At 42.5% G+C, this 26,001-nt stretch overlaps 2 protein-coding genes across 6 annotated transcripts in view; both read left to right on the top strand.

The window, feature by feature from the left end:
* The window catches only part of LOC139576825 (calcineurin-binding protein cabin-1-like), a 64,496-nt gene extending 56,338 nt beyond the window's left edge, over positions 1–8,158 (top strand). For all 5 annotated transcript variants that reach the window (XM_071403340.1, XM_071403343.1, XM_071403342.1 and 2 more), the window contains 4 exons: positions 827–1,097; positions 2,303–2,458; positions 2,577–2,779; positions 6,510–8,158. In XM_071403340.1, the coding sequence (XP_071259441.1) occupies positions 827–1,097; positions 2,303–2,458; positions 2,577–2,779; positions 6,510–6,662 (783 nt within the window). In that variant the 3' untranslated portion in view covers positions 6,663–8,158. The remainder of the gene's footprint in view (positions 1–826; positions 1,098–2,302; positions 2,459–2,576; positions 2,780–6,509) is intronic.
* A 9,439-nt stretch (positions 8,159–17,597) lies between these two features.
* LOC139575232 (T-box-containing protein TBX6L-like) lies at positions 17,598–22,652 on the top strand. Its single transcript, XM_071400208.1, has 9 exons — positions 17,598–17,816; positions 19,644–19,797; positions 19,923–20,025; positions 20,441–20,605; positions 20,746–20,892; positions 21,002–21,072; positions 21,179–21,267; positions 21,373–21,592; positions 21,722–22,652. The coding sequence occupies exons 1-9, from the start codon at positions 17,801–17,803 to the stop codon at positions 22,155–22,157; spliced, it is 1,401 nt and encodes a 466-aa protein (XP_071256309.1). The 5' UTR covers positions 17,598–17,800; the 3' UTR covers positions 22,158–22,652.
* The last annotated feature ends 3,349 nt before the right edge of the window (positions 22,653–26,001 follow it).

Raw genomic sequence — 26,001 nt, 5'->3', positions numbered from 1 at the left:
TGCTGTTGGTCTGTGTTGAGCTGAGATGTGGGCCTGTTGCAGCTGGAGGTTTGGTTGGTTGGTTTGTTGAAGCCTGTATGAATCCCTCATGGAGCCTCGTAATAAACAACTCGGAATCCCTGCAGTGGGATCCTGAGAAAAATACCAAGTGAGCTATGTTATCGGTAGATCAGCTGACTGATCCAGACTAACCTTGTGTTGTGTGGCAACCTGATAGTCATGTTACCTTAAAGCTGAGGCCCGCGGAAGGTGAAGCGGTGCCATTGGTCGCCCCCAGGCACATTTGTTATTGTTTTGTTTTTGAAAAGGAGATGAACATTCGGCAAAGTAATAAATTTAACAAGTCTTAGTACATACTCTTCTATCGCGCATGCAATGATGTCAGAGAGAATCAAACCGTGTTCGTTGTTGGAAGTAATGTCTTTGTTATTGTAATATAGCAAATGGACGTTTCAGTTTCACCGCAATGGATTCCAACTTTAACCTCGACATGAGTCATGATAAGATTATAGAAAGTCATCTAGACTCCATCTTGTGCATTCATTTGGTTTGAATCTTTAAAGTGAGATGAAATTACACTGACCCTCTGACTTCTTACCTTCATTTGATTAGCTTTACTACTGCTGTATATCATTATCAGTGCCCTGCCTCGAATTCCTCCTTCCCAGTTATCCAATGTGTCCCTGGCATTCAGTCTAAAACGTTCCTATTTGAGGGAAAACCGAACAGAAACTGTATTCATGCCATTTTCCATTGGCTGTGTTCTTCCGGTTGCACTCCGTCAGGCTCCTCCTCCTTACTGCCACTCTGTCTTTATCTTTATCAGTCTGCCAGTGATGCCCCGACAACACCTAAGTACTCCAAGGAGCACCGCGACATCTTCTTCCCTGCCTCTCTGCCCACCCCGGTCCTGCTCAGTCACGCTGCCTGCCACCCCCTGTCTGTCCAGGACAGCCAAGCCAAACTCCAGTACGAACCCCATGGCAAGGTGCCCAGACCTCCAGCCAGCGGCTCCCACGAGCATTGTCAGCCCCAGCACAGGAGAGCACCCCTGCCTATCCACCCTGCTTCAACTATGGCCTTCCACCCCCAAACAGGTCAGTTTCTTTCCTCCCTCCTCTCGCAGTACATTTCATAAAACACAACCGTAGCACTGCCTGTTAAACTGGTCTGATAAAAAACGTGTTTAAAATATGCTGCTACAAAGAGGATAAGTTCATCAAACATTTCAATAAAATTGTGTGGATCCTCTTTGGAGAATATATTGTAATGTGAATAGATTTGTAACAGCCACAGTAAGTTAGCTACAAACTGTTTTTTTTCACTGTGCTGTATCTGCAGTTGATGATTCCCTGCTTTGTACCTGCTTCTCTAGGGGAGGAGGACAGATTTAACTGTCAGAGCTTCTCTCTCTCTCTCTCTCGCTCTGTTTCTCTCACTCTCTGTTTGTCTCTGTCTCTGTGTAATTAGATAGCCAGCCAGCAAGGGGCACACTTGCCCACCCAGAGCTGTGTTATGTAACTTCTGTACGTCATGACCTGGTTGAATATTGAATTTCTAGTTTAGTAAGTCACTAATGTCTCCTTAGTACATAGTACATTTGACACTTACAGATGGAAGTGTTTGAAATAAAGACATAACATTAACTCGGAACACTGTTCTCCTGATGATGCAGTGTTTCCTTATAACACAATCGTGTCAAGCCTCTTCAGTTTACCGTCCTGATTGTTGAGTACATTGAATATTTAAGGAGGGTATCATCCACATGAGTGCGCACACGTGAGGTGTGAGGTTAAGGAGATCAATGCTCAGCATCAGGAAGCTCGACACTGAAATCTACTAATGGTTTCCCAGGCAACCTGAATGAACCTGAATGAAGAGGTCGGGTAGAGAGAGAGTGGATGATTGTATATGCTGGCAGGGCTGCGAGCGCTACTGAACGATGCTACATGAGGATCTCGCAGGCAGGCTGAGGCATTACTTTCCCTCGTATTTCCTATTTTCCTCCAGCTTTCATTGTGGGATCTGTTATGGCAGCCTGGAGCACTGTTTGAAATCAGTGGCTTTGTTTTTCTGTGTATTAAAAATTAAATGTGTCTTCCAGTAAGCTCGTGTTAATGTTGGTCATTGCAAACATTGTTGCGTTAGTATAGTGCACTGCATACTGAATCAGTCTGAAATTGTTCTGTCAACCCCAGAAGTATGAGTGAGAGCCTGCCATTATGTCTTTCTTCACTGTGCTGGTGTATGTGTTTTGAATGCTGTATGGATTGTGACAGGTGATGTGGTTGTGTTTCTCCAGAGGAACGTGAGGAGCCCCCAGAGGGACTGTCCTACAGACAGCAGGAGTCTCATCTTTGCCAACAAATGAAGTTGGCCACTGTGTCCCCAGGGCAGGAGGCTGCAGGCTGGTACCATGACGAGCCTCCTTCCTGTAGTGCCACACAACCCTGCTCAGGTAAGAACATTTACAACCAGGAATTACCAAGTAGGAATTCCAATAAGGGGAGGATCCATGTGAGAAGTTATCACAATGTTTCTCTGTCCCATCTGTCTCTACCGCCTCTGTTGTTTAGACCAGCAGCTGTATGGCAGCAGTGAGCAGTCCAAGATTTCGGACCCTAGTCGTATCCGCTCACGCATCCCCCCCAACATGCCAAAGCTCTTCATCCCCTCCACCGTCACCAAGTTCCCCCCGGAGATCACCGTCACCCCGCCTACTCCCACCCTGCTCTCCCCCAAAGGAAGTATTTCAGAGGAAACCAAGCAGAGACTCAAGGTGCTCTCTCTCTCTTCCTTTCTCTTTCTCCTACAGTGAGGGGGAAAAGTATTTGATCCCCTGCTGATTTTGTACGTTTGCCCACTGACAAAGAAATGATCAGTCTATAATTTTAATGGTAGGTTTATTTGAATAGTGAGAGACAGAATAACAACAAATAAATCCAGAAAAAACGAATGTCAAAAATGGTATAAATTGATTTGCATTTTAATGAGGGAAATAACTATTTGACCCCCTCTCAATCAGAAAGATTTCTGGCTCCCAGGTGTCTGGCAAGTGTCTGTCTGGCTCCCACTCCCACTCTTAAAGGGAGTGCTCCTAATCTCAGCTTGTTACCTGTATAAAAGACACCTGTTCACAGAAGCAATCAATCAATCAGATTCCAAACTCTCCACCATGGCCAAGACCAAAGAGCTCTCCAAGGATGTCAGGGACAATATTGTAGACCTACACAAGGCTGGAATGGGCTACAAGACCATCGCCAAGCAGCTTGGTGAGAAGGTGACAACAGTTGGTGCGATTATTCGCAAATGGAAGAAACACAAAAGAACTGTCAATCTCCCTCGGCCTGGGGCTCCATGCAAGATCTCACCTCGTGGAGTTGCAATGATCATGAGAACGGTGAGGAATCAGCCCAGAACTACACGAGAGGATCTTGTCAATGATCTCAAGGCAGCTGGGACCATAGTCACCAAGAAAACAATTGGTAACACACTACGCCGTGAAGGACTGAAATCCTGCAGCGCCCGCAAGGTCCCCCTGCTCAAGAAAGCACATGTACATGCCCGTCTGAAGTTTGCCAATGAACATCTGAATGATTCAGAGGACAACTGGGTGAAAGTGTTGTGGTCAGATGAGACCAAAATGGAGCTCTTTGGCATCAACTCAACTCGCCGTGTTTGGAGGAGGAGGAATGCTGTCTATGACCCCAAGAACACCATCCCCACCGTCAAACATGGAGGTGGAAACATTATGCTTTGGGGGTGTTTTTCTGCTAAGGGGACAGGACAACTTCACCTCATCAAAGGGACGATGGACAAGATCTCACCTCGTGGAGTGAGAACCTCAAATCTTGGGTGAGAACCTCCTTCCCTCAGCCAGACCATTGAAAATGGGTCGTGGATGGGTATTCCAGCGTGACAATGACCCAAGACACACGGCCAAGGCAACAAAGGAGTGGCTCAAGAAGAAGCACATTAAGGTCCTGGAGTGTCCTAGCCAGTCTCCAGACCTTAATCCCATAAAAAATCTGTGGAGGGAGCTGAAGGTTCGAGTTGCCAAACGTCAGCCTCGAAACCTTAATGACTTGGAGAAGATCTGCAAAGAGGAGTGGGACAAAATCCCTCCTGAGATGTGTGCAAACCTGGTGGCCAACTACAAGAACGTCTGACCTCTGTGATTGCCAACAAGGGTTTTGCCACCAAGTACTAAGTCATGTTTTGCATAGGGGTCAAATACTTATTTCTAGAGGTCGACCGATTATGATTTTTCAACACCGATACCAATACCGATTTTTGGAGGACAAAAAAAAGCCGATACCGATTAATCGGACGATTTTTTTATTTGTAATAATGACAATTACAACAATACTGAATGAACACTTATTTTAACTTAATATAATACATCAATAAAATCAATTTAGCCTCAAATAAATAATGAAACATGTTCAATTTGGTTTAAATAATGCAGAAACAAAGTGTCAGAGAAGAAAGTAAAAGTGCAATATGTGCCATGTAAGAAAGCTAACGTTTAAGTTCCTTGCTCAGAACATGAGAACATATGAAAGCTGGTGGTTCTTTTTAACATGAGTCTTCAATATTCCCAGGTAAGAAGTTTTAGGTTGTAGTTATTATAAGAATTATAGGATTATTTCTCTCTATACGATTTGTATTTCATATACCTTTGACTATTGGATGTTCTTATAGGCACTTTAGTATTACCAGCATAACAGTATAGCTTCCATCCCTCTCCTCGCTGCTACCTGGGCTCGAACCAGAAACACATCGACAACAACCACCCTCGAAGCAGCGTTACCCATGCAGAGCAAGGGGAACAACTACTCCAAGTCTCAGAGCGAGTGACGTTTGAAACGCTATTAGCGCGCACCCCGCTAACTAGCTAGCCATTTCACATCGGTTACACCAGGCTAATCTTGGGAGTTGATAGGCTTGAAGCACAGCGAAGAGCTTCTGGCAAAACGCACGAAAGTGCTGTTTGAATGAATGCTTACGAGCCTGCTGGTGCCTACCATCGCTCAGTCAGACTGCTCTATCAAATCTTAGACTTAATTATAACATAATAACACACAGAAATATGAGCCTTAGGTCATTAATATGGTCGAATCCGGAAACTATCATCTCGAAAACAAAACGTTTATTCTTTCAGTGAAATACGGAACCGTTCCGTATTTTATCTAACGGGTGGCATCCATAAGTCAAAATATTCCTGTTACATTGCACAACCTTCAATGTTATGTCATAATTACGTAAAATTCTGGCAAATTAGTTCGCAATGAGCCAGGCGGCCCAAACTGTTGCATATACCCTGACTCTGTGTGCAATGAACGCAAGAGAAGTGACACAATTTCACCTGGTTAATATTGCCTGCTAACCTGGATTTCTTTTAGCTAAATATGCAGGTTTAAAAATATATACTTCTGTGTATTGATTTTAAGAAAGGCATTGATGTTTATGGTTAGGTACAAGTTGGCGCAACGACAGTCCTTTTTCACGAATGCGCACTGCATCGATTATATGCAACGCAGGACACGCTAGATAAACTAGTAATATCATCAACCATGTGTAGTTATAACTAGTGATTATGATTGATTGATTGATTGTTTTTTATAAGATAAGTTTAATGCTAGCTAGCAACTTACCTTGGCCTCTTACTGCATTTGCGTAACAGGTGGGCTCCTCGTGAGGCAGGTGGTTAGAGCGTTGGACTAGTTAACTGTAAGGTTGCAAGATTGTTTCCCTGAGCTGACAAGGTAAAAATCTGTCGTTCTGCCCCTGAACAAGGCAGTTAACCCACCGTTCCTAGGCCATCATTGAAAATAAGAACGTGTTCTTAACTGACTTGCCTAGTTAAATAAAGGTGTAAAAAAAAATATATATATATTTAAAAAAATAATAATAATAATCGGCAAAATCGGCGTCCAAAATTACCGATTTCCGATTGTTATGAAAACTTGAAATCGCCCCTAATTAATCGGCCATTCCGATTAATCGGTCGACCTCTACTTATTTCCCTCATTAAAATGCAAATCAATTTATAACATTTTTGACATGCGTTTTTCTGGATTTTTTTGTTGTTATTCTGTCTCTCACTGTTCAAATAAACCTACCATTAAAATGATATACTGATCATTTCTTTGTCAGTGGGCAAACGTACAAAATCAGCAGGGGATCAAATACTTTCCCCCCTCACTGTATCTATTTATCTCTCTCTATTCTCTCTCTCCTATCTATTTATCTCTCCTTTATATCTATTTATCTCTATCCTATCTCTCTCTCCTATCTATTTATCTCTCTCTCCCTATCCTATCTATGTATCGCTCTCTCTCTATCCTATCTATTTATCTCTCTCTATCCTATCTATTTCTCTCTCTCTCTCTATTTATCTCTCTTTATCCTATCTATTTCTCTATCTTTCTGGCAACTTTCTGTCTTCTCACCCTGTCTGTCAGTGAAACTAAACCCTGCTGTTCTCTGCTCCTGTTCCTGTATAGAACGTGATCCTGTCCTCCCAGTCGGCGGCCACAGTGAAGAAGGAGACGCTGAAACAGCCGGCCCTGGAGGTGCAGGAGACCTCCAGCCAGGAGTCCTCTCTGGAGAGTGAATCAGACGATGGGGATGAGGAGGATGATTACATGGACATCTGAGCCACTGCTACAAGATTGAACAAACCCAGGCCACTCCTTCGAGCTAGACCTGACTACCATCAAACCCCTCCACTTCCTCCCTTGTCTTGAAACAATGGAATGGTACATGTCACTGCAGCTCGTGTCTCTGTGTTGGTGCAGTTGGTCTAATGCTGTCTTAATGGAAAAAAGCTCTTGAAGTGAAAATGTGCAAATGCGCACTGTTCTGCTCTTGACACTGGATGACTGGGAATGTTTTTTGTTTAACAACAATTTTGCAAAGTGCCATTTACACTTATCACACCTGTCAGCTAACCAAGCTCTCCATAGTCTTTCACATGAAAATGGGAAAAGGTGTAGAATGATGATCTATGCTTACTGTAAGTTAAATGGTCAGAATTGGTGGTGGATTGTTGCTATGTAGAAACATTCTTAGCATGCAATGCAGTTGGCATCCTTGGCTGTGATGTATACATCTTGCACAAGTAATGGGGACTAGAATTTGGCCTGCTTTTACTGTATGTTTCAACTGCAGCTAAATCCTTGTTGTTGGAATGCAACATCCCACGCTGAGGTGCTTCAACATGATGAAATGTGCCATGGCAACATATCACAGGTGCCAGCCAACTTCTATCCATACACATTGATATAAGAATCTGAACGGCAAGAAATCCACATTTGTATGTGACCTACATTTTCATGGACACTAAGATTTACTGAGGACTGCAAACCAGAGTTTTATATAGGGCTCCTAAAGCAATGTTGAGGACCCTACTTCTCCAAAGCCTAATAACCTGTAGCAGATTTGATATGTTTACACTTCCAAGTGGGATGTCTGTGATTTGTCTCTTGTTCATGTTCTATTTTTGTACTCAACTGTATTATATCAAGTCTTGTTTGATTTTGTCCTTTTGTTTCTCTGTGGATTTGTAGCTTGGAGGACCCTTCTTTACCAGGAAGAGGTCCTGTCACCAGCATTGCTCAGAATAATAGACAAAGTGATGTTTTGGATTAGTCTGAATTAGCTTTTGTACATATCACATTTAAAACATATTCTCAAATGAAGCAACTCTTACGTGGTCCGGGTGTTTATTTAGCGTTGGGGTCAAGTGTGGATGTTCCTAATTCAGAGAAAATGCCTTGGTAAATATGTTTAAATTCGATGTCAACTCAGAGGACGACATTAGAATGTTTTTTTTTTACAGATTGTTTCTATAAAAAGGATATTTACCATATGTTTCTTGTAAATTGTCTTTAGAAGACTTTTTAAAAAGGAAGAAATTATGAACAAATAATTGTAAAGGACATCACCCGAACAAGTCTTGCTTGACTACCTATCTGTAAATGGATGTTTGTATTTTTTGGTGTAAAATACTGTTTTGTATTTCTGCTGCTGAGCTTCTTGTGGGAATGTATAATGGCTGAGAGGTTTTTCTTCCTTAAACCTTGGCACAGGCTGGGGAGTTGTTGTTCTTTACATATTAACTTGCCACATTAAAGATGTCACAAACCAAAAATATACGTGATACGCTTTTATCTGGTCTTGGTGCTCTTTAATTATACTGGCTGTATAATTTCAGCCAGTAGTTTTGAAAGTAGCCCTCACGAGCCAAAACGGGTCCTTGAAAATTGTGCCCAATCGTGTACAAAGTTATCCAATTCGTATATCATATGTTATGAATTCTAATTCGTACAATATTTTTGAAATTTCTAAGTGCTTAAGATCCCATTCAATTTCTTTAATACATATTTTCATTACTTGGTGTTTTGAACTGAAATGTTCTGTTTATTTTCATAGTTAGGTTGAGTTTGAACTTCAATCCCCGGCAGCTATAATGGTAATGTATTGGTTGTAATGGCTGTATATAGTTTAAATCTGTTAGCAAGACCAGCTCAATGTCACGTTCTACGAACTACAATCTCAAGTCAAGTTTCACCTAAACAAAACAATCTGTGGCAAAGTGTCCATTTTTCTGCCAACATGTCCCCTGTGTATCAGTCATGTTGAGACGACACCTTGTCTTGCTCTGCAATTTTAGTCAAAGAGCTTGCACACTTATGTGTGAAGTCCCAGACACGAGGGGATAACTTCCAGAAGTTTCTTATAAAGTGCTGTGAATTTGTAATTTGCCCCTTTGCAAAGAAATCTACATTTGAGTTTTGTTTTCTTATGGGGTGGACCAAATGTGTGCTCCCCATCCCCTTGAAATAGTGAGATCTGTCTTCTCCAAGCCTTGATCAGGCAGAGGGGGTTGGTAAGTGATTTTTTTTCAGTGTTTCAACCTCTGTCTCTGTCAGCAGGGATAAGTTAAGTACCTACAGTTGAAGTCAGACGTTTACATACACTTAGGTTGGAGTCATTAAAACTCGTTTTTCAACCACTCCACAACTTTCTTGTTAAGAAACTATAGTTTTGGCAAGTCGGTTAGGACATCTACTTTGTGCATGACAAGTCATTTTTCCAACAGTTGTTTACAGACAGATTATTTCACTTATAATTCACTATCACAATTCCAGTGGGTCAGAAGTTTACATACACTAAGTTGACTGTGCCTTTAAACAGCTTTGAAAATTCCAGAAAATTATGTCATGGCTTTAGAAGCTTCTGATAGGCTAATTGACATAATTTGAGTCAATTGGAGGTGTACCTGTAGATGTATTTCAAGGCCTACCTTCAAATTCAGTGCCTCTTTGCTTGACATCATGGGAAAATCAAAAGAAATCATCCAAGACCTCAGAAAAAAAATTGTAGACCTCCACAAGTCTGGTTCATCTTTGGGGCGATTTCCAAACACCTGAAGGTACCACGTTCATCTGTACAAACAATAGTACGCAAGTATAAATACCATGGGACCACGCAGCCGTCATACCGCTCAGGAAGGAGATGCATTCTGTCTCCTAGAGATAAACATACTTTGGTGCGAAAAGTGAAACTCAATGCCAGAACAACAGCAAAGCACCTTGTGAAGATGCTGGAGAAAACAGGTACAAAAGTATCGATATCCACAGTAAAACGAGTCCTATATTGACATAACCTTAAAGGCCGCTCAGCAAGGAAGAAGCCACTGCTCCAAAACCGCCATAATAAAAGCCAGACTACGGTTTGCAACTGCACATGGGGACAAAGATCGTACTTTTTGGAGAAATGTCCTCTGGTCTGATGAAACAAAAATAGAACTGTTTGACCATAATGACCATCGTTATGTTTGGAGGAAAAAGGGGGAGGCTTGCAAGACGAAGAACACCATCCCAGCCATGAAGCACGGGGGTGGCAGGATCATGTTGTGAGGGTGCTTTGCTGCAGGAGGGACTGGTGTACTTCACAAAATATATGGCATCATGAGGCAGGAAAATTATGTGGATATATTGAAGCAACATCTCAAGACATCAGTCAGGAAGTTAAAGCTTGGTCGCAAATGGGTCTTCCAAATGGACAATGACCCCAAGCATACTTCCAAAGTTGTGGCAAAATGGCTTAAGGACAACAAAGTCAAGGTATTGGAGTGGCCATCACAAAGCCCTGACCTCAATCCTATAGAAAATTTGTGGGCAGAACTGAAAAAGCGTGTGTGAGCAAGGAGGCCTGCAAACCTGACCCAGTTACACCAGCTCTGCCAGGAGGAATGAGCCAAAATTCACCCAACTTATTGTGGGAAGCTTATTGTGGAAGGCTACCCAAAACGTTTGACCCAAGTTAAACAATTTAAAGAAAATGCTACCAAATAATAATTGAGTGTATGTAAACTTCTGACCCACTGGGAATGTGATGAAAGAAATCAAAGCTGAAATAAATCATTCTCTCCACTTTTATTTTGACATTTCACATTCTTTAAAAAAGTGGTGACCCTAACGGACCTAAAACAGGGAATTTTTGCTATGATTATATTTCAGGAATTGTGAGAAACTGAGTTTAAATATATTTGGCTACGGTGTTAACTTCCAACTTAAACTGTACCTATATTATCTAAGTTCAGCCAAAGAATGAAAATGTAATTTACCAAAACATTACACTGCTTCACTGACTCCACATTTTCTAGTTGAGGGAATTCACACTGTTTTCATATTTCCGTGTGTTTTGCAGAGGATAAAGGGAGTGTTGTCACTAGATCAATCATAATTTATCCTGTGTTCTTATTGTGCAATCATCTGTAAGATGCACTGATTAGGAACATCATACAGTGCAGTCATGAAGTATTCATACCCCTTGACTTATTCCACATTTTGTTGTTACAGCCTGAATTCAGCATGGATTAAGTAAAAATATATATATCACTGATCTACACACAATACCCCATAATGACAAAGTGAAAACATGTTTGTAGAAATTTTAGCAAATTTATTGAAAATGAAATACAGAAACATATAATTTACGTAAGTATTCACTCTCCTGATTCAATACTTTATAGAAGAACCTTTGGCAGTGATTACAGCTGTAAGTCTCTAAGAACTTAACACACCTGGATTGTACAATAACAAAAATTCTTCAAGCTCTGACAAGTTGGTTAAAAAGTACATAAAGTACATTTCTTTGCCATATCTTTTGCAGTTTTACTTTAGTGCCTTATTGCAAACAGGTTGCATGTTTTGGAATATTTGTATTCTGTACAGGCTTCCTTCTTTTCAATCTGTCATTTAGGTTAGTATTGTGGATTAACTACAATGTTGTTGATCCATCGCAGCCATTCAACTTTGTAACTGTTTTAAAGTCACCATTGGCGTCATAGTTAAATCCCTGAGCGGTTTCCTTCCTCTCCAGCAACTGAGTTAGGAAGGACACCTGTATCTTTATCGTGACTTGGTGTATTGATACACCATCCAAAGTGTAATTAATAACTTCACCATGATCAAAGGGATATTCAATGTCTGCTTTTTTTTACCCATCTACAAATAGGTGCCCTTCATTGGGAAACCTCCCTGATCTTTATGGTTGAATCTGTGTTTGAAATTCACTGCTCGAAGGAGGGACCTTACAATTATCTGTATGTGTGGGGTACGGAGGTGAGGTAGTCATTCAAAAATAATGTTAAACACTATTATTGCACAGTTCAACTTATTATGTGAGTTCAACTTATTATGTGACTTGTTAAGCAAATTTTTACTGCTGAACTTATTTATTGGTTGAATACTTACTGACTCAAGACATTTCAGCTTTTCATTTTGAATTCATTTGTAAAAATGTGTAAAAACATAATTCCACTTTTACATTATACGTCATTTTGCGTAGGCCAGTGACACAAAATCTAAATTTAATACATTTTAAATGCAGGCTGTAACTCAACCAAATGTGGAAAAAGTCAAGGAGTGGGAATACTTTCTGAAAACACGGTAGTTATGCACTGTTGTTATTGTTTATAGCTAAAAATGATTTACAGCACTTGAAATTAAATGGTCAGCTAACAACCACAAAATAACTATGTAATGGCTCTATTGTCAGGTTGAACCATTTCTCATGACAAGTGTGAGTCTTTCCCATGTTTGAGGTTATGTACCAGAAGGCTGCGTCAAAGGGCTTGGAGCTCCACTGACATCAGGTTGTCTTCAGCCAGCGACTGCTACCTATACAAACCCATCAAAGTGACCAATTAAGGCATCAAAAGGGCATGCTGCATAGCTAATGTGGGCCGAAGGTGTGAGATTTCTCGTCGGCCTACTGCAGGGGCTCTTTATTGGGCTGGAGGAGAGCCGTCTGATCCATCGTCCCGGCTGTGTATTGGCAGCTGTTAACAATTGAGCACAAGGGGATCTAGAGACTGACACCTGGGAGGTAGAGCATCAGTGGTAAAGGTGATCAGTGAGCAGACACAGGGGCCTGGACAGTGGCCCCGCCATAGACTCCACTGTGGGCAAATGCTTTGCAGGGAGGATGTGCCCTAGTAGACTCATCTGTGTGGGAGAACAGTCAGGATACATTAGCTACACTATTGACACAAACTGAGCAACTAAGTTAATTTTTAAATACTGTAAATCTAGTGTTTGGCATCCCTTAATCTCTATGCCATGTCAGCTTTGGCAATTTATTTATTTTATTTTTCATTTAACTAGGCAAGTCAGTTAAGAACAAATTCTTATTTACAATGACGTCCTAGGAACAGTGGGTTAACTGCCTTGTTCAGGGGCAGAACGACAGATTTTTACCTTGTCAGCTCGGGGATTCGATCTAGCAACCTTTCAGTTACTGGCTCAACACTCTAACCACTAGGCTTCCTGCCACCCCTGGTAATGGTATCACTTTCAACAACTGTATTACATCCAGTGTCGAGAGAGTTTGGGCGGATGGTGTTTATTCCTCTTCATATATTGGTATGTTGGGAATATACTTTGTTTGTCATATCTACAGCCCAGTGCTTCAGTGTTGACTGAAATCATTCATAGAGATTGATTGACGACTCTTTGGGTCACTTCATGGTGTGATTATAGTTAGCTTCACCAGTACTTAACTCAGTCATTATCGTCAAGGCCGCAATCCCCCTGATGTGTTGCCCAAGTCTAAATAAAGCAGACGGCAACAGCTGTAAAATATAACAGTAGACCTGCCACCCTGACTCTGGCCTGTGTCCTCTGCCACATACAGCGGCCTGGCTATCACACCTGTCACCTCCATCTTCACTGCGTAATGGGATTGCCACTGCTGAAATGTACACCTTAGCTCTGACACTGACATTCTCACATTAGACTTCCCTGTAAGCCAGAGATGGGCAACTTTGATGGGGGCCACAAAACATAATCAACTTCTCATGAGGGGCCCCCTCATTTATTTTGTGGTGGGAGGGAATTCATCCGAGGGCCTTTTGCCCGCGAGCGGCCAGTTGCCCATCTCTGCTCTAAGCCTTTCAACAGTGACGACTTAAAACGATTCAACATCAAAATAGGTCCCTTCTCCATTTCCTGAAATAGTCACACTCTTGTAATCACAAAGAGCTGTGCCCTCCTTGTTTTGATATCCCATGACATGGCTCTGAGGGGACTGATGCTGGGTGACTGGAAGTAAGCCCCTGCTGGAAAGCTCACGAGGGGGAGACAGCACAAGTAGCCCTGGGAATATGCATTTTCCCTCAGAAGTGCAAAGTGTGGAGAGTAACACTGAATCTGTGATTTAATAACTCCTCAGCAACAATTGGTTTCACATATCAGGAGAATGAAACCACATCACACTTCCTAAAGCTCATAGTGCTGTTGGCAGGCTGGTCGTCTCTGCAGGGAGATTGGTGGAAACGTTATGCATACTGCATATGCCTTTTTTTTTATATCCGGAATAGCCTTTTCGAATTAATGTTAGAACATGTGGTGTGAAAATCCAATACCGGTCTCTGAGTGGGTCTGTTGGAGTAATGGGAGTAAAATACGCCGACTCAACACGGGCTCTTTAAACTAGCCAGTCAATATCCTCACAGGCCAAGCTTTCTAGTTGTAAACCTCTCCTGAGGTCTGTTCAACTGCTGTTCCATTAGATGGATGTTTCCTGGTTTGATACAGCCATTTGCAAAGGAAATGTTAGATATTCACGGATGCAAATTACAAAGACAATAGACATCACAATAATTATATGGAAACTTGGACCATGCAATACTACCACTGGAGGTACTGTATTCAATATGTACACATAAGCATACAATGAAAGATACTAACTAATTGTATAGGGATTGTTTGAAAACTGCCTGGTTTTGTCAGACAAAGCTGAGTGAGAGACATTATTTCTAAATTCAAACTCTACCTGATTAAAGTTTTTAGATCTATTGAGGGTATTTGAGGTACTTTAAGTGCCAGAGGAAGTGGAGATGACCTAGGAGGAACTCTGCTGAAGTGCTGTGAATGGTTTTCCATTTAGAGTTTAGCATTTGTTTAGCCAATGGTAACAGAGGTGGATAGAGGAGGAGACATCTAGCCTATGGACACTTGTGGATTTGCCTGGACGATGATGATTGTGGGAGGGAGGGCTCCTTCGGATTGGCAGGGAGGTTTTGCCCGGTCTTTATCTCTCTCTCCCTCTGTCTCTTTCAGTCTGTGGTGTCTTGCCTGTGGTGCTAACTGATAGTTAATTGCTGGCCCATACAGTGCCTTTCAGCATGGAGAAACTTGGGCCTGCAGGGGAAACTTCCCTAATGAGATTATCTATCGGAGCATTGTCTAGACACCCCAATACACAACCCCCAAGAAACTGCCTGCAGCCCCAACACCCAACCTGGCCACCCCCAGGTTAGACTCACCTAGAGAAAGATACAGGTATTAAAGTAAGTTATCACACCATTATGGGTTTATTGGTCCCTCACACACTCCTCACTTTCTCGGATTGGAGAATGGGATATGCCAGAGACCATGTTTGGTCAAGATTAAGTAATTGATTCAACCATTATATCATATATGACCTGTGTATTTTAGTTGTGTTATAACTGTTTTGTAAGAATTAATCAATACTGTATACCATTTCTTTAATTGTATTGTTGGGGAAAGTGATGTATGTTGTTCATTCAGCAAACCTCATTTTGATCATCATTGAAAAAATATAAAAGGACAATCGGCGATAGTTACTGCTGTTCAATGGTAATTTCAATCAATAATACAGTTGAAGTCGGAAGTTTACATACACTTAGGTTGGAGTCATTAAAACTCGTTTTTCAACCACTCCACAAATTTCTTGTTAACAAACTATAGTTTTGGCAAGTCGGTTAGGACATCTACTTTGTGCATGACACAAGTCATTTTTCCAACAATTGTTTACAGACAGGTTATTTCACTTATAATTTACTGTGTCACAATTCCAGTGGGTCAGAAGTTTACATACACTAAGTTGACTGTGCCTTTAAACAGCTTGGAAAATTCCAGAAAATGATGTCATGAATTTAGAAGCTTCTGATAGGCTAATTGACATCATTTGGAGGTGTACCTGTGGATGTATTTCAAGGCCTACCGTCAAACTCAGTGCCTCTTTGCTTGACATCATGGGAAAATCAAAAGAAATTAGCCAATACCTCAGAAAAACTATTGTAGACCTCCACAAGTCTGCTTCATCCTTGGGAGCAATTTCCGAACTCCTGAAGGTACCACGTTCATCTGTACAAACAATAGTACGCAAGTATAAACACCATGGGACCACGCAGCCGTCATACCGCTCAGGAAGGAGACGCTTTCTGTCTCCTAGAGATGAAAAAAAGTGCAAATCAATCCCAGAACAAAAGCAAAGGACCTTGTGAAGATACTGGAGGAAACAGGTACAGAAGTGTCTATATCCACAGTAAAACGAATCCTATATCGACATAACCTGAAAGGCCGCTCAGCAAGGAAGAAGCCACTGCTCCAAAACCGCCATAAAAAAAGCCAGACTACGGTTTGCAACTGCACATGGGGACAAAGATTGTACTTTTTGGAGAAATAGAACAAAAATAGAACTGTTTGGCCATAATGACCATCATTATGTTTGGAGGAAAAAGGGGGAGGCTTGCAAGACGAAGAACACCATCCCAAATGTGAAGCACGGAGGTGGCAGCATCATTTTGTGGGGGTGCTTTGCTGCAGGAGGGACTGGTGCACTTCACAAAATAGATGGCATCGTGAGGAAGGGAAATTATGTGTATATATTGAAGCAACATCTCAAGACATCAGTCAGGAAGTTAAAGCTTGGTCGCAAATGGGTCTTCCAAATGGACAATGACCCCAAGCAGACTTCCAAAGTTGTGGCAAAATGGCTTAAGGACAACAAAGTCAAGGTATTCGAGTGGCCATCACAAAGCCCTGACCTCAATCCTGTAGAAAATTTGTGGGCAGAACTGAAAAAGTGTGTGAGAGCAAGGAGTCTTACAAACCTGACTCAGTTACACCAGCTCTGTCAGCAGGAATGGGCCAAAATTCACCCAACTTATTGTGGGAAGCTTGTGGAAAGCTACCCAAAACGTCTGACCCAAGTTAAACAATTTAAAGGAAATGCTACCAAATACTAATTGAGTGTATGTATACTTCACTGGGAATGTGATGACAGAAGTCAAAGCTGAAATAAATAATTCCCTCTACTATTATTCTGACATTTCACATTCTTAAAATAAAGTGGTGATCCTAACTGACCTAAAACAGGGAATTTTTACTAGGATTAAACGTCAGAAATTTTGATAAACTGAGTTTAAATGTATTTGGCTAAGGTGTATGTGAACTTCCGACTTCAACTTTATATACCCATTCATTCTTGAATAATAGAAATTTCCTCAACCTGTTTTACCCTATCGAAACCCAAAATATAAGATTACACCATTGTTTGTTAACAATGTTCTTTGTAAATAAACAATAAATATACAGTAGCTTCAAAATATTTTCAAAACTATCATGTTGATCTCATAGACTGTCACTCCTTGCATTAATAGCTCCATCTATGAATTTTAGAATGGTTACATTTCTCCAGCCTCATCCCTCAGCAGTATAGCAAGCAAAGTGTTGTTTGGCAACAACAACAAAAAAAATATTAAGGATTGTGACTCAAATGTTCTATGTTGTGGGGGTTGATAAAGTTTGAAATGAATCACCTCTCCGAGCTCTTATTAGCTATTATGGCTATTTTACCACATTGCATAATAATGTTATTTGTAAATATATTATGGCTATTTTACCACATTGCATGAGGACACTAAATAGGCTTTCTGTGTGTGGTTACATCTGTGTAAATGATAATTACACAGATTTTGGTGCCGCTGTAGGCCCTGTTCTCCAGTGTGGAAGCCCATCCATATTTGTTTAAAAGTCTCTTAGCAGTTAATAAAGATGCGTTTCCTCTGTCCCCCTTCCTGTGGGGACGGTATCAAGGCTCTGTTAAGTCCCTTTGATTTCCACAACCCTCCAATCACAGTGGGACATTGACTCATCGTTGTGCCACTTCAAAGCCTGGGAATGGCTCTTCAGGCCACTCCCACTCCTGGGCTCCCCTTAAAAGTCAGAGACCCCATCCTTCAGTTCAACAATTCTAGAGAGCCCCAAGTGATTGCTGTTCAAACACCATTGGACTTACGACCACTCAATGTATGCTTCCGGCACCAGTGGAATATACTGAAAGCTCAAGACCGATGTGCAGCACCAAGGAGGGACTGTTAACTGTGGTTTCTACTTTGGAAAGCACTAAAACAGTTTTCTGATACATTATATTTTTGGCGCACCTCTCCTTGTTCCACCAACTCGTCTGAAGAATGCAGTCCATCAGAGGTGAGTGTTGATCCTCAAGCTCTTTTTTTGGTCATCAAACCTACCTTGGATTCCCAATGGACATCACACATTCAAGGCATACAGTGAGGGAAAAAAGTATTTGATCCCCTGCTGATTTTGTACGTTTGCCCACTGACAAAGAAATGATCAGTCTATAATTTTAATGGTAGGTTTATTTGAACAGTGAGAGACAGAATATCAACAAAAAAATCCAGAAAAACGCATGTCAAAAATGTTATGAATTGATTTGCATTTTAATGAGGGAAATAAGTATTTGACCCCTCTGCAAAACATGACTTAGTACTTGGTGGCAAAACCCTTGTTGGCAATCACAGAGGTCAGACGTTTCTTGTAGTTGGCCACCAGGTTTGCACACATCTCAGGAGGGATTTTGTCCCACTCCTCTTTGCAGATCTTCTTCAAGTCATTAAGGTTTCGAGGCTGACGTTTGGCAACTCGAACCTTCAGCTCCCTCCACAGATTTTCTATGGGATTAAGGTCTGGAGACTGGCTAGGCCACTCCAGGACCTTAATGTGCTTCTTCTTGAGCCACTCCTTTGTTGCCTTGGCTGTGTGTTTTGGGTCATTGTCATGCTGGAATACCCATCCACGACCCATTTTCAATACCCTGGCTGAGGGAAGGAGGTTTTCACCCAAGATTTGACGGTACATGGCCCCGTCCATCGTCCCTTTGATGCGGTGAAGTTGTCCTGTCCCTTTAGCAGAAAAACACCCCCAAAGCATAATGTTTCCACCTCCATGTTTGACGGTGGGGATGGTTTCTTGGGGTCATAGGCAGCATTCCTCCTCCTCCAAACACGGCAAGTTGGGTTGATGCCAAAGAACTCCATTTTGGTCTCATCGGACCACAACACGTTCACCCAGTTGTCCTCTGAATCATTCAGATGTTCATTGGCAAACTTCAGACGGGCATGTATATGTGCTTTCTTGAGCAGGGGGACCTTGCGGGCGCTGCAGGATTTCAGTCCTTCACGGCATAGTGTGTTACCAATTGTTTTCTTGATGACTATGGTCCCAGCTGCCTTGAGATCATTGACAAGATCCTCCTGTGTAGTTCTGGGCTGATTCCTCACCGTTCTCATGATCATTGCAACTCCACGAGGTGAGATCTTGCATGGAGCCCCAGGCTGAGGGAGATTGACAGTTCTTTTGTGTTTCTTCCATTGGCGAATAATCACAGAAACTGTTGTCACCTTCTCACCAAGCTGCTTGGCGATGGTCTTGTAGCCCATTCCAGCCTTGTGTAGGTCTACAATCTTGTCCCTGACATCCTTGGAGAGCTCTTTGGTCTTGGCCATGGTGGAGAGTTTGGAATCTGATTGATTGATTGCTTCTGTGGACAGGTATCTTTTATACAGGTAAGAAACTGAGATTAGGAGCACTCCCTTTAAGAGTGTGCTCCTAATCTCCGTTCGTTACCTGTATGAAAGACACCTGGGAGCCAGAAATCTTTTTGATTGAGAAGGGGTCAAATACTTATTTCCCTCATTAAAATGCAAATCAATTTATAACATTTTTGACATGCATTTTTCTGGATATTTTTGTTGTTATTCTGTCTCTCACTGTTCAAATAAACCTACCATTAAAATTATAGACTGATAATTTCTTTGTCAGTGGGCAAACGTACAAAATCAGCAGGGGATCAAATACTTTTTTCCCTCACTGTAAGCTCTCCTTGTCTATATCAGTAGTCCGTGTATGTGAAATATTCCTCTATCACAGCCTATTCAGTTCTTATCTTGGTCAGCTAGTCCTCCGTCAGTTTGAGCTTTTGACTGCTTCTTAATAATTGTTTATACATCCTAGACATGAAGTCCAACTTTAGTACTCCGTCGTCCTCTATTCCCGGTGGTCCCGATGCTTATCGCCAAGGCAACATCAGGATGACTCTGGAGAACCCAGAACTCTGGAAGTCCTTCCATGAAATAGGAACAGAGATGATTATCACTAAACCAGGCAGGTAAGATAAACACAACTTCAAACTCTATCTGCCATTATCAATTACAATGTACTTGATTGAAAATGCTTCAAGAAACTGCACTTTCTGTGGACTGTCATGATAATGATTTTTCTTGAATTTTGCAGGAGAATGTTTCCACACTGTAAAATCAACCTTTCTGGACTAATTCCATGTTCCAAGTACATCTTGTTGGTTGACATGATACCTGTGGATGGTTTCAGGTATAAGGTAACAACCTTTTGTATGTTTACACTTGAATACATATCCATTGCCTTTCATATGAGCAAAATCATTGAAACCAGGGAGAATTTTCATTTAGAAATGACACATCCCTGGCTTGTATCAAACAATCGTGACATTAGCAAACATTAGCAATAGATGTTCTCCAATGGTCAGCATCTCCAGGCGAGACCCAGCTCCACTCCAGTCTTTGCTTAATCACCCCTCTGACATTGGTCATCAAAGGGCATTATCTCTTCCTATTGTTATATCCCCTGCTGTTTGCCTCTGTGGGTGGTGCAAGCCAAAGTATCACTCTCTTTTAGCCTCAAGGTTAGACAGGGATCCTCTGAAAATCACCCCTGCCACCCTTTATATGACAGATTAACTTTATGTTAAGCTGTTTACTTCTGTCTCCTTCCAGTGGAATAAAGAGAAATGGGAAGTGACTGGGAAGGCGGAGCCGCAGCCTCCTTGTCGGACGTACCTGCACCCAGACTCTCCGGCCCCTGGGAGCCACTGGATGAAACAGTCGGTGTCCTTCCTCAAGCTCAAGCTCACCAACAACACTCTGGACCAACATGGCCATGTAAGAAAGCATTGTCAAGCTCTGTAATAATATATATATAGACTTACTCTATAGAGCATTGGCAAATTATTTTACTTTGATGACATTAACTGTTGTCTTTGTTCCAGTGACTAAACTAACATTGCATCTCTCTCTTTCAGATCATTTTGCATTCCATGCACTGCTATCAGCCGCGCTTCCACATTGTCCAGGCAGAAGACATGTACAGTGTACGCTGGAGTGTCTTCCAGACCTTCACCTTCTCTGAGACCTCCTTCACCTCAGTCACCGCTTACCAGAACACTAAGGTCAGTCTCACTGCAGTCACTGGCACAGCAGGGCACTACCCTTTATTTCCCCAAGCAAGAATCTGGTAACAAGGCACTAGGTGTTTAAAACCAACTCTTTTTCCCCTAGATAACAAAGCTGAAGATTGACCACAACCCATTTGCGAAAGGCTTCCGAGACGAAGGAACTAATACAAAAAAGTAGCTAGAATTGTTTTTATCATTACTTTTCTATTTCACTTTCTTTTCTATTTTCTGCTTGCCTTGAATATGTGTACTAATGATCCTGTTGTATTTTCCGCTGCAGGCGTGCTAACAGAATCCCAGCCTCAACAGAGAAAAAAGCAAAGGAAATGGATTATCTAAGCAAAGACTCATATGAGGACAGCCCTTCAAGTATTGGCTTTCACCAGTTAGTTTAGTGACCAAACTACTCATCCCTTCATGTAGAGGTTGTTATTCTCTGAGCTCAGTGGGTCTGATGTCATGTATGTTTTGCAGGCTTACACATGTCATCATATGAGGGATACGAAGGAGAGCGGGCAGAACTCACTGAGAGAAAAGAGGAGGAAGTGGTGGAAGAGGAGCACTACTCCCCCTGGGGGCCTGAGAGGGAGCATGGACTCCAAGACCAGACAGACACACCCCCTGGACCCGACGTCAGGGACATGTACAATGCAGAGCAGCTAGTACCAGCCCCAGCTTCATACCAGCCTTACAGGTAGGCACCACAGCATGCTGTCTATCTCAGTAATGTTCATCCTGCTGCCTGTAGGAAGGAAAACTCACTGCCACATTGTCATCAAAGCAGACAACACTGACCACCACCCTGCCTTCTCTCTCTTTTCAGGTTCCATAAATACGGGAGGTCTCCATCTCCCTCCTCCAACCTGAGCAGCAGCAATGGCGGTTCTGGACGGGCCAGCTTTGAGTCCAGAGTCCCTGATGTAGCCACAGTCCCAGAGCATGAGGCCTCCAAGACCTCTGTTCATGAGATTAGACCATCTCCCTGTGGCCCGCAGCCCCTTGCAGGACATCATCCGGACTACACAGGGGTGCTCAACATGGCCCAAGCAGGCAAGCCAGGGGTCCTCAGCCACCACATCTACAGCCCTTACGGCACAGAGCAGACCCTGGGCCAGTGGAGCAGCCCCAGCCATGCCCAGTACCCTCCCCCTCACCACCTGCCCACTGACTACAGTACCCCGGCTGTGCACCACGGATATCACCATGGCAACGTGGCTGAGTGGAGCCAGTACCCACTCTTCTCCTACTCATGCTGGTGAACCATTTCCTCACAGTTTCTCCCAAAAGAGAAGGACTGCGGTCTCACAGGTGACTCAGTGAGACCTCATAAATGCTACTATGCTGTCATACCTGTGTTTCCCCTAGAGGCCTGTCCCAAGTCCAGCATCACACCCTGATGGCTGCTGGTCCAGAGCTCATGGCCATGCTACTGCATGCTGAGGCTGAGGGAGAAGGACCTGGGTCCGAAGAAACATCAGCAAGCAGAAATGATAATGGAGTGGAACAGAGACAATATGCTTTAGAATGACTACCAGAGTTGTGCTGTTGACTCGTCTGATATCACAGCTGGCTTTAGGCCTGAAAAATGAATATGTTCCTACCCAATTATATGTTTATTGTTGAATTGTCTATTTATTTTGTTTTGATTTCATTTATTCAAATATCTTTGTCAAAAAATAAACATTTTGTGTGTAATAAATTGCTTTAATGAGATTGTAATGTGAGCTGTATGTAATTAAAGAATCAACAAGTTACACGTGTTTTTCCACTGCTAAAGTATTAATTTACTTGGTGCCGGGATTAAATCTATGGAGCATTATAAACTGGGTGATTCGACAGCCGTGGTACACTACATGACCAAAAGTATGTGGACGCTTGTTGAACATCTCATTCCAAAATCATGGGCATTAATATGGAGTAGCTATAACAGCCTCCACTCTTCTGGGAAGGCATTCCACTAGATGTTGGATCATTGCTGCTGGGACTTGCTTCCATTCAGCCACAAGATCATTAGTGAGGTCAGGCACTGATGTTGGGCAATTAGGACTGGCTCGCAGTAGGCTTTCCAATTCATCCCAAAGGTGTTGGATGGGGTTGAGGTCAGGGCTCTGCGCAGGCCAGTCAAGTTCCTCCACACCGATCTCAACAAACCATTTCTGTATGGACCTTGCTTTGTGCACGGGGGTATTTACATGCTGAAACAGGAAAGAGCCTTCCCCAAACTGTTGCCACAAAGTTGGAAGCACAGAATCGTTTAGAATGTCATTGTATGCTGTAGCGTTAAGATTTCCCTTCACTGGAACTAAGGGGCCTAGCCCGAACCATGAAAAACAGACCCAGACCATTATTCCTCCTCCACCAAACTTTACAGTTGGCACTATCCATTCGGGCAGGTAGCATTCTCCTGGCATCCGGCAAACGATTTTTACGCGCTGCATGCTTCAGCACTCGGCGGTCCCGTTCTGTGATCTTGTGTGGCCTATCACTTCGCGGCTGAGCCGTTGTTGCTCCTAGGCATTTCCACTTTACAATAGCAGCACTTACAGTTTACCGGGGCAGAAATTTGACAAATGGACTTATTGGAAAGGTGGCATCCTATGACGGTGCCACGTTGAAAGTCACTGCGCTCTTCAGTAAGGGCCATTCTACTGCCAATGTTTCTCTATGGAGATTGCATGGCTGTGTGCTCTATTGTATACACTTGTCAGCAATTGGTGTGACTGAAATAGGCGAATCCACTAATTTGAAGAGGTGTCCACATACTTTTGTCTATATAGTATATATATCAGACCCAATACCACGGATATGACAACATGTATATTTACTGCTCTAATTACGTTGGTAACCAGTTTAAATAGCAATAAGGCACCTCAGGGGTTTATGGTATATTACCAATATACCACGGCTAACAGCCCTTAGACGTGGTATATTGGCCATATACCACACCCCCTCGGGACATATTTCTTAATTATAGCGCAGGACACTATACAGCAGACACTGTGCCTTTTAAAGGTATTTCCTCCAATGTTCTTGAACATAGCATTCATGGTAAATGCTGTGCATGTCGGCTCAAGCGTAAATTACCTTTAAAAGTAGTGCGCTGCGCTATAACACACCTTGAATTGAGCCCGGGCCTTGATCAATTTGACTTGTTGTGATATCAGGGTAGAAGACTAATAGTTAACACTACCGCCGGCTGTTTTCTGAGTTCAGTCCTCTCGGATTTGATTATTGCTGGTGTAAAATTGAGGTCAAAATCTATGACTTCCTAATGCAAGGCCAGTTTGATAGGATGTAATTAAAGATGGATCAGTAACTTGATCAACACCCCATAACCTTTTTCACATCTATGTACTCATTACAATACATCTGTCTCTGCACTTTTGAAGATCCCAGAGCCTACAGAAGTGTTTGTATTTTCCCTTTGTTTACCTAATGTAACGAGGACCACACTTTAGTTCCCTTTGGCCCAGCATGCCTTAAAGACCCTGCACTATTGTGCCTCTGGCCAGGGGAGTGACTTTCCCTGCTGATGTTTACCCACTAATAAAACATGCCATGGCCATCTTTCTCCCTCTGAACAAGTGTTAAAGAGCATGAAAATGGGGGGCAGTTGGCTCCCTTTCACAGCAGCGAGCACAGAGTAGCCTGATGGCCCCTCTTCACGGATGTCAGATGCTAATGACTGCCATAAAGCTGGGGAGGGAGGCTGGGAGTTGTCCTCCAGGGACAATGCTGCCAAGGGCTTTTAGTCAGCTCAATTCATTAGTAGGCTCATTGGGATATTAGTGGGACAAATCTTTGGATCCCTTTCTCCCACCCTCCTCCTTTGATGAATACTCACTCCACCCAGCTGATGCATGCATGATGCACATCTTGTTTACCTTATCTGACAGTGTGGGTGTCAGGAGGAAAATAGAATATGTTCTCCCATCCCAGTGAGTCATGTCACTGGAGAGATTCACCCCAGTCATTACTGATTACTTGATGTGGTGGTAGAGAAGATCACTGTAACACATTATCTATTTGAGCTAATATTCTCTGGTCTGAAGCTGGTCTGCATAGTAGAGATACGCCAGAAGCATATTCCATTCCCTATCCTTCATTCTAGGAGTCGCTGAGTCAGCAGATTGTTGGTACTTGAGGGTGGGAAATGGTTTGGGCTATGGCTGACTGAGGAAAATACAGGAAGGAGAGAAACTTCAGAACCCCCCCCCCCCCCCCGCTACCCAATTACCCATATCCATTTTTTTGTCAGGACCGGACATGGCTATCAAAAGTCCCCAAACCAAGAAGACAGAGGTCCCACAGACATTTGCACCCGTATGCACAGCTACCAGAATTATTAACAAATACTGATTTTAGGACGCCTCAATACTCAAAATGTATTAAATAACCAGACTATCATCATCAGATGTGAACTTGGATTCACGGTAAAGTTCACTGGGTGTGCAAAGTAGAAAGCTGAGTGAACTAGTGTGGCATAACTATGACCCAAATCTAAGCTAACAATTACTCCCCCAGTTTTCTAATTTTACAACAAATATCACAGAGCAGCAAGCAACATATATACAGTGCATTCGGAAAGTATTCTGACCCCTTGACTTATTCCACATTTTGTTATGTTACAGCCTTATGCTAAAATTGATTAAATAGTTTCCCCCCCCTTAACAATCTACACACAATACCCAATAATGACAAAGAAAAAACTGAAATATCACATTTACATAAGTATTCAGACCGTTTACTCAGGACTTTGTTGAAGCACCTTTGGCAGCGATTATAGCCTCGAATCGTCTTGGGTATGACGCTACAAGCCTGGCACACCTGTATTTAGGGAGTTTCTCCCAGTCTTCTCTGTAGATCCTCTCAAGCTCTGTCAGGTTGGATGGAGAGTGTTGCTGCATAGCAATTTTCAGGTCTCTCCAGAGATGTTCGATCGGGTTCAAATCCGGGCTAGTGCTGGGCCACTCAAGGACATTCAGAGACTTGTCCCGAAGCCACTCCTGCGTTGTCTTGGCTATGTGCTTAGGGTTGTTGTTCTGTTGGAAGGTGAACCTTCACCCCAGTCTGAGGTCCTGAGCACTCTGGAGCAGGTTTTCA

This window comes from Salvelinus alpinus, chromosome 5 (genome assembly GCF_045679555.1).
Source record: "Salvelinus alpinus chromosome 5, SLU_Salpinus.1, whole genome shotgun sequence".
Classification (NCBI taxonomy): Eukaryota; Metazoa; Chordata; class Actinopteri; order Salmoniformes; family Salmonidae; genus Salvelinus; species Salvelinus alpinus.
This window is presented reverse-complemented; position numbering and strand designations above follow the sequence as displayed.

Bases quoted from the DNA above. Each gene is read 5' to 3' on its own strand.
- LOC139575232 (XM_071400208.1), top strand. The intron at 20,893-21,001 runs GTCAGTCTCACT...TTTTTCCCCTAG, and splicing joins CCGCTTACCAGAACACTAAG to ATAACAAAGCTGAAGATTGA. The intron at 21,073-21,178 runs GTAGCTAGAATT...TTTCCGCTGCAG, and splicing joins GAAGGAACTAATACAAAAAA to GCGTGCTAACAGAATCCCAG.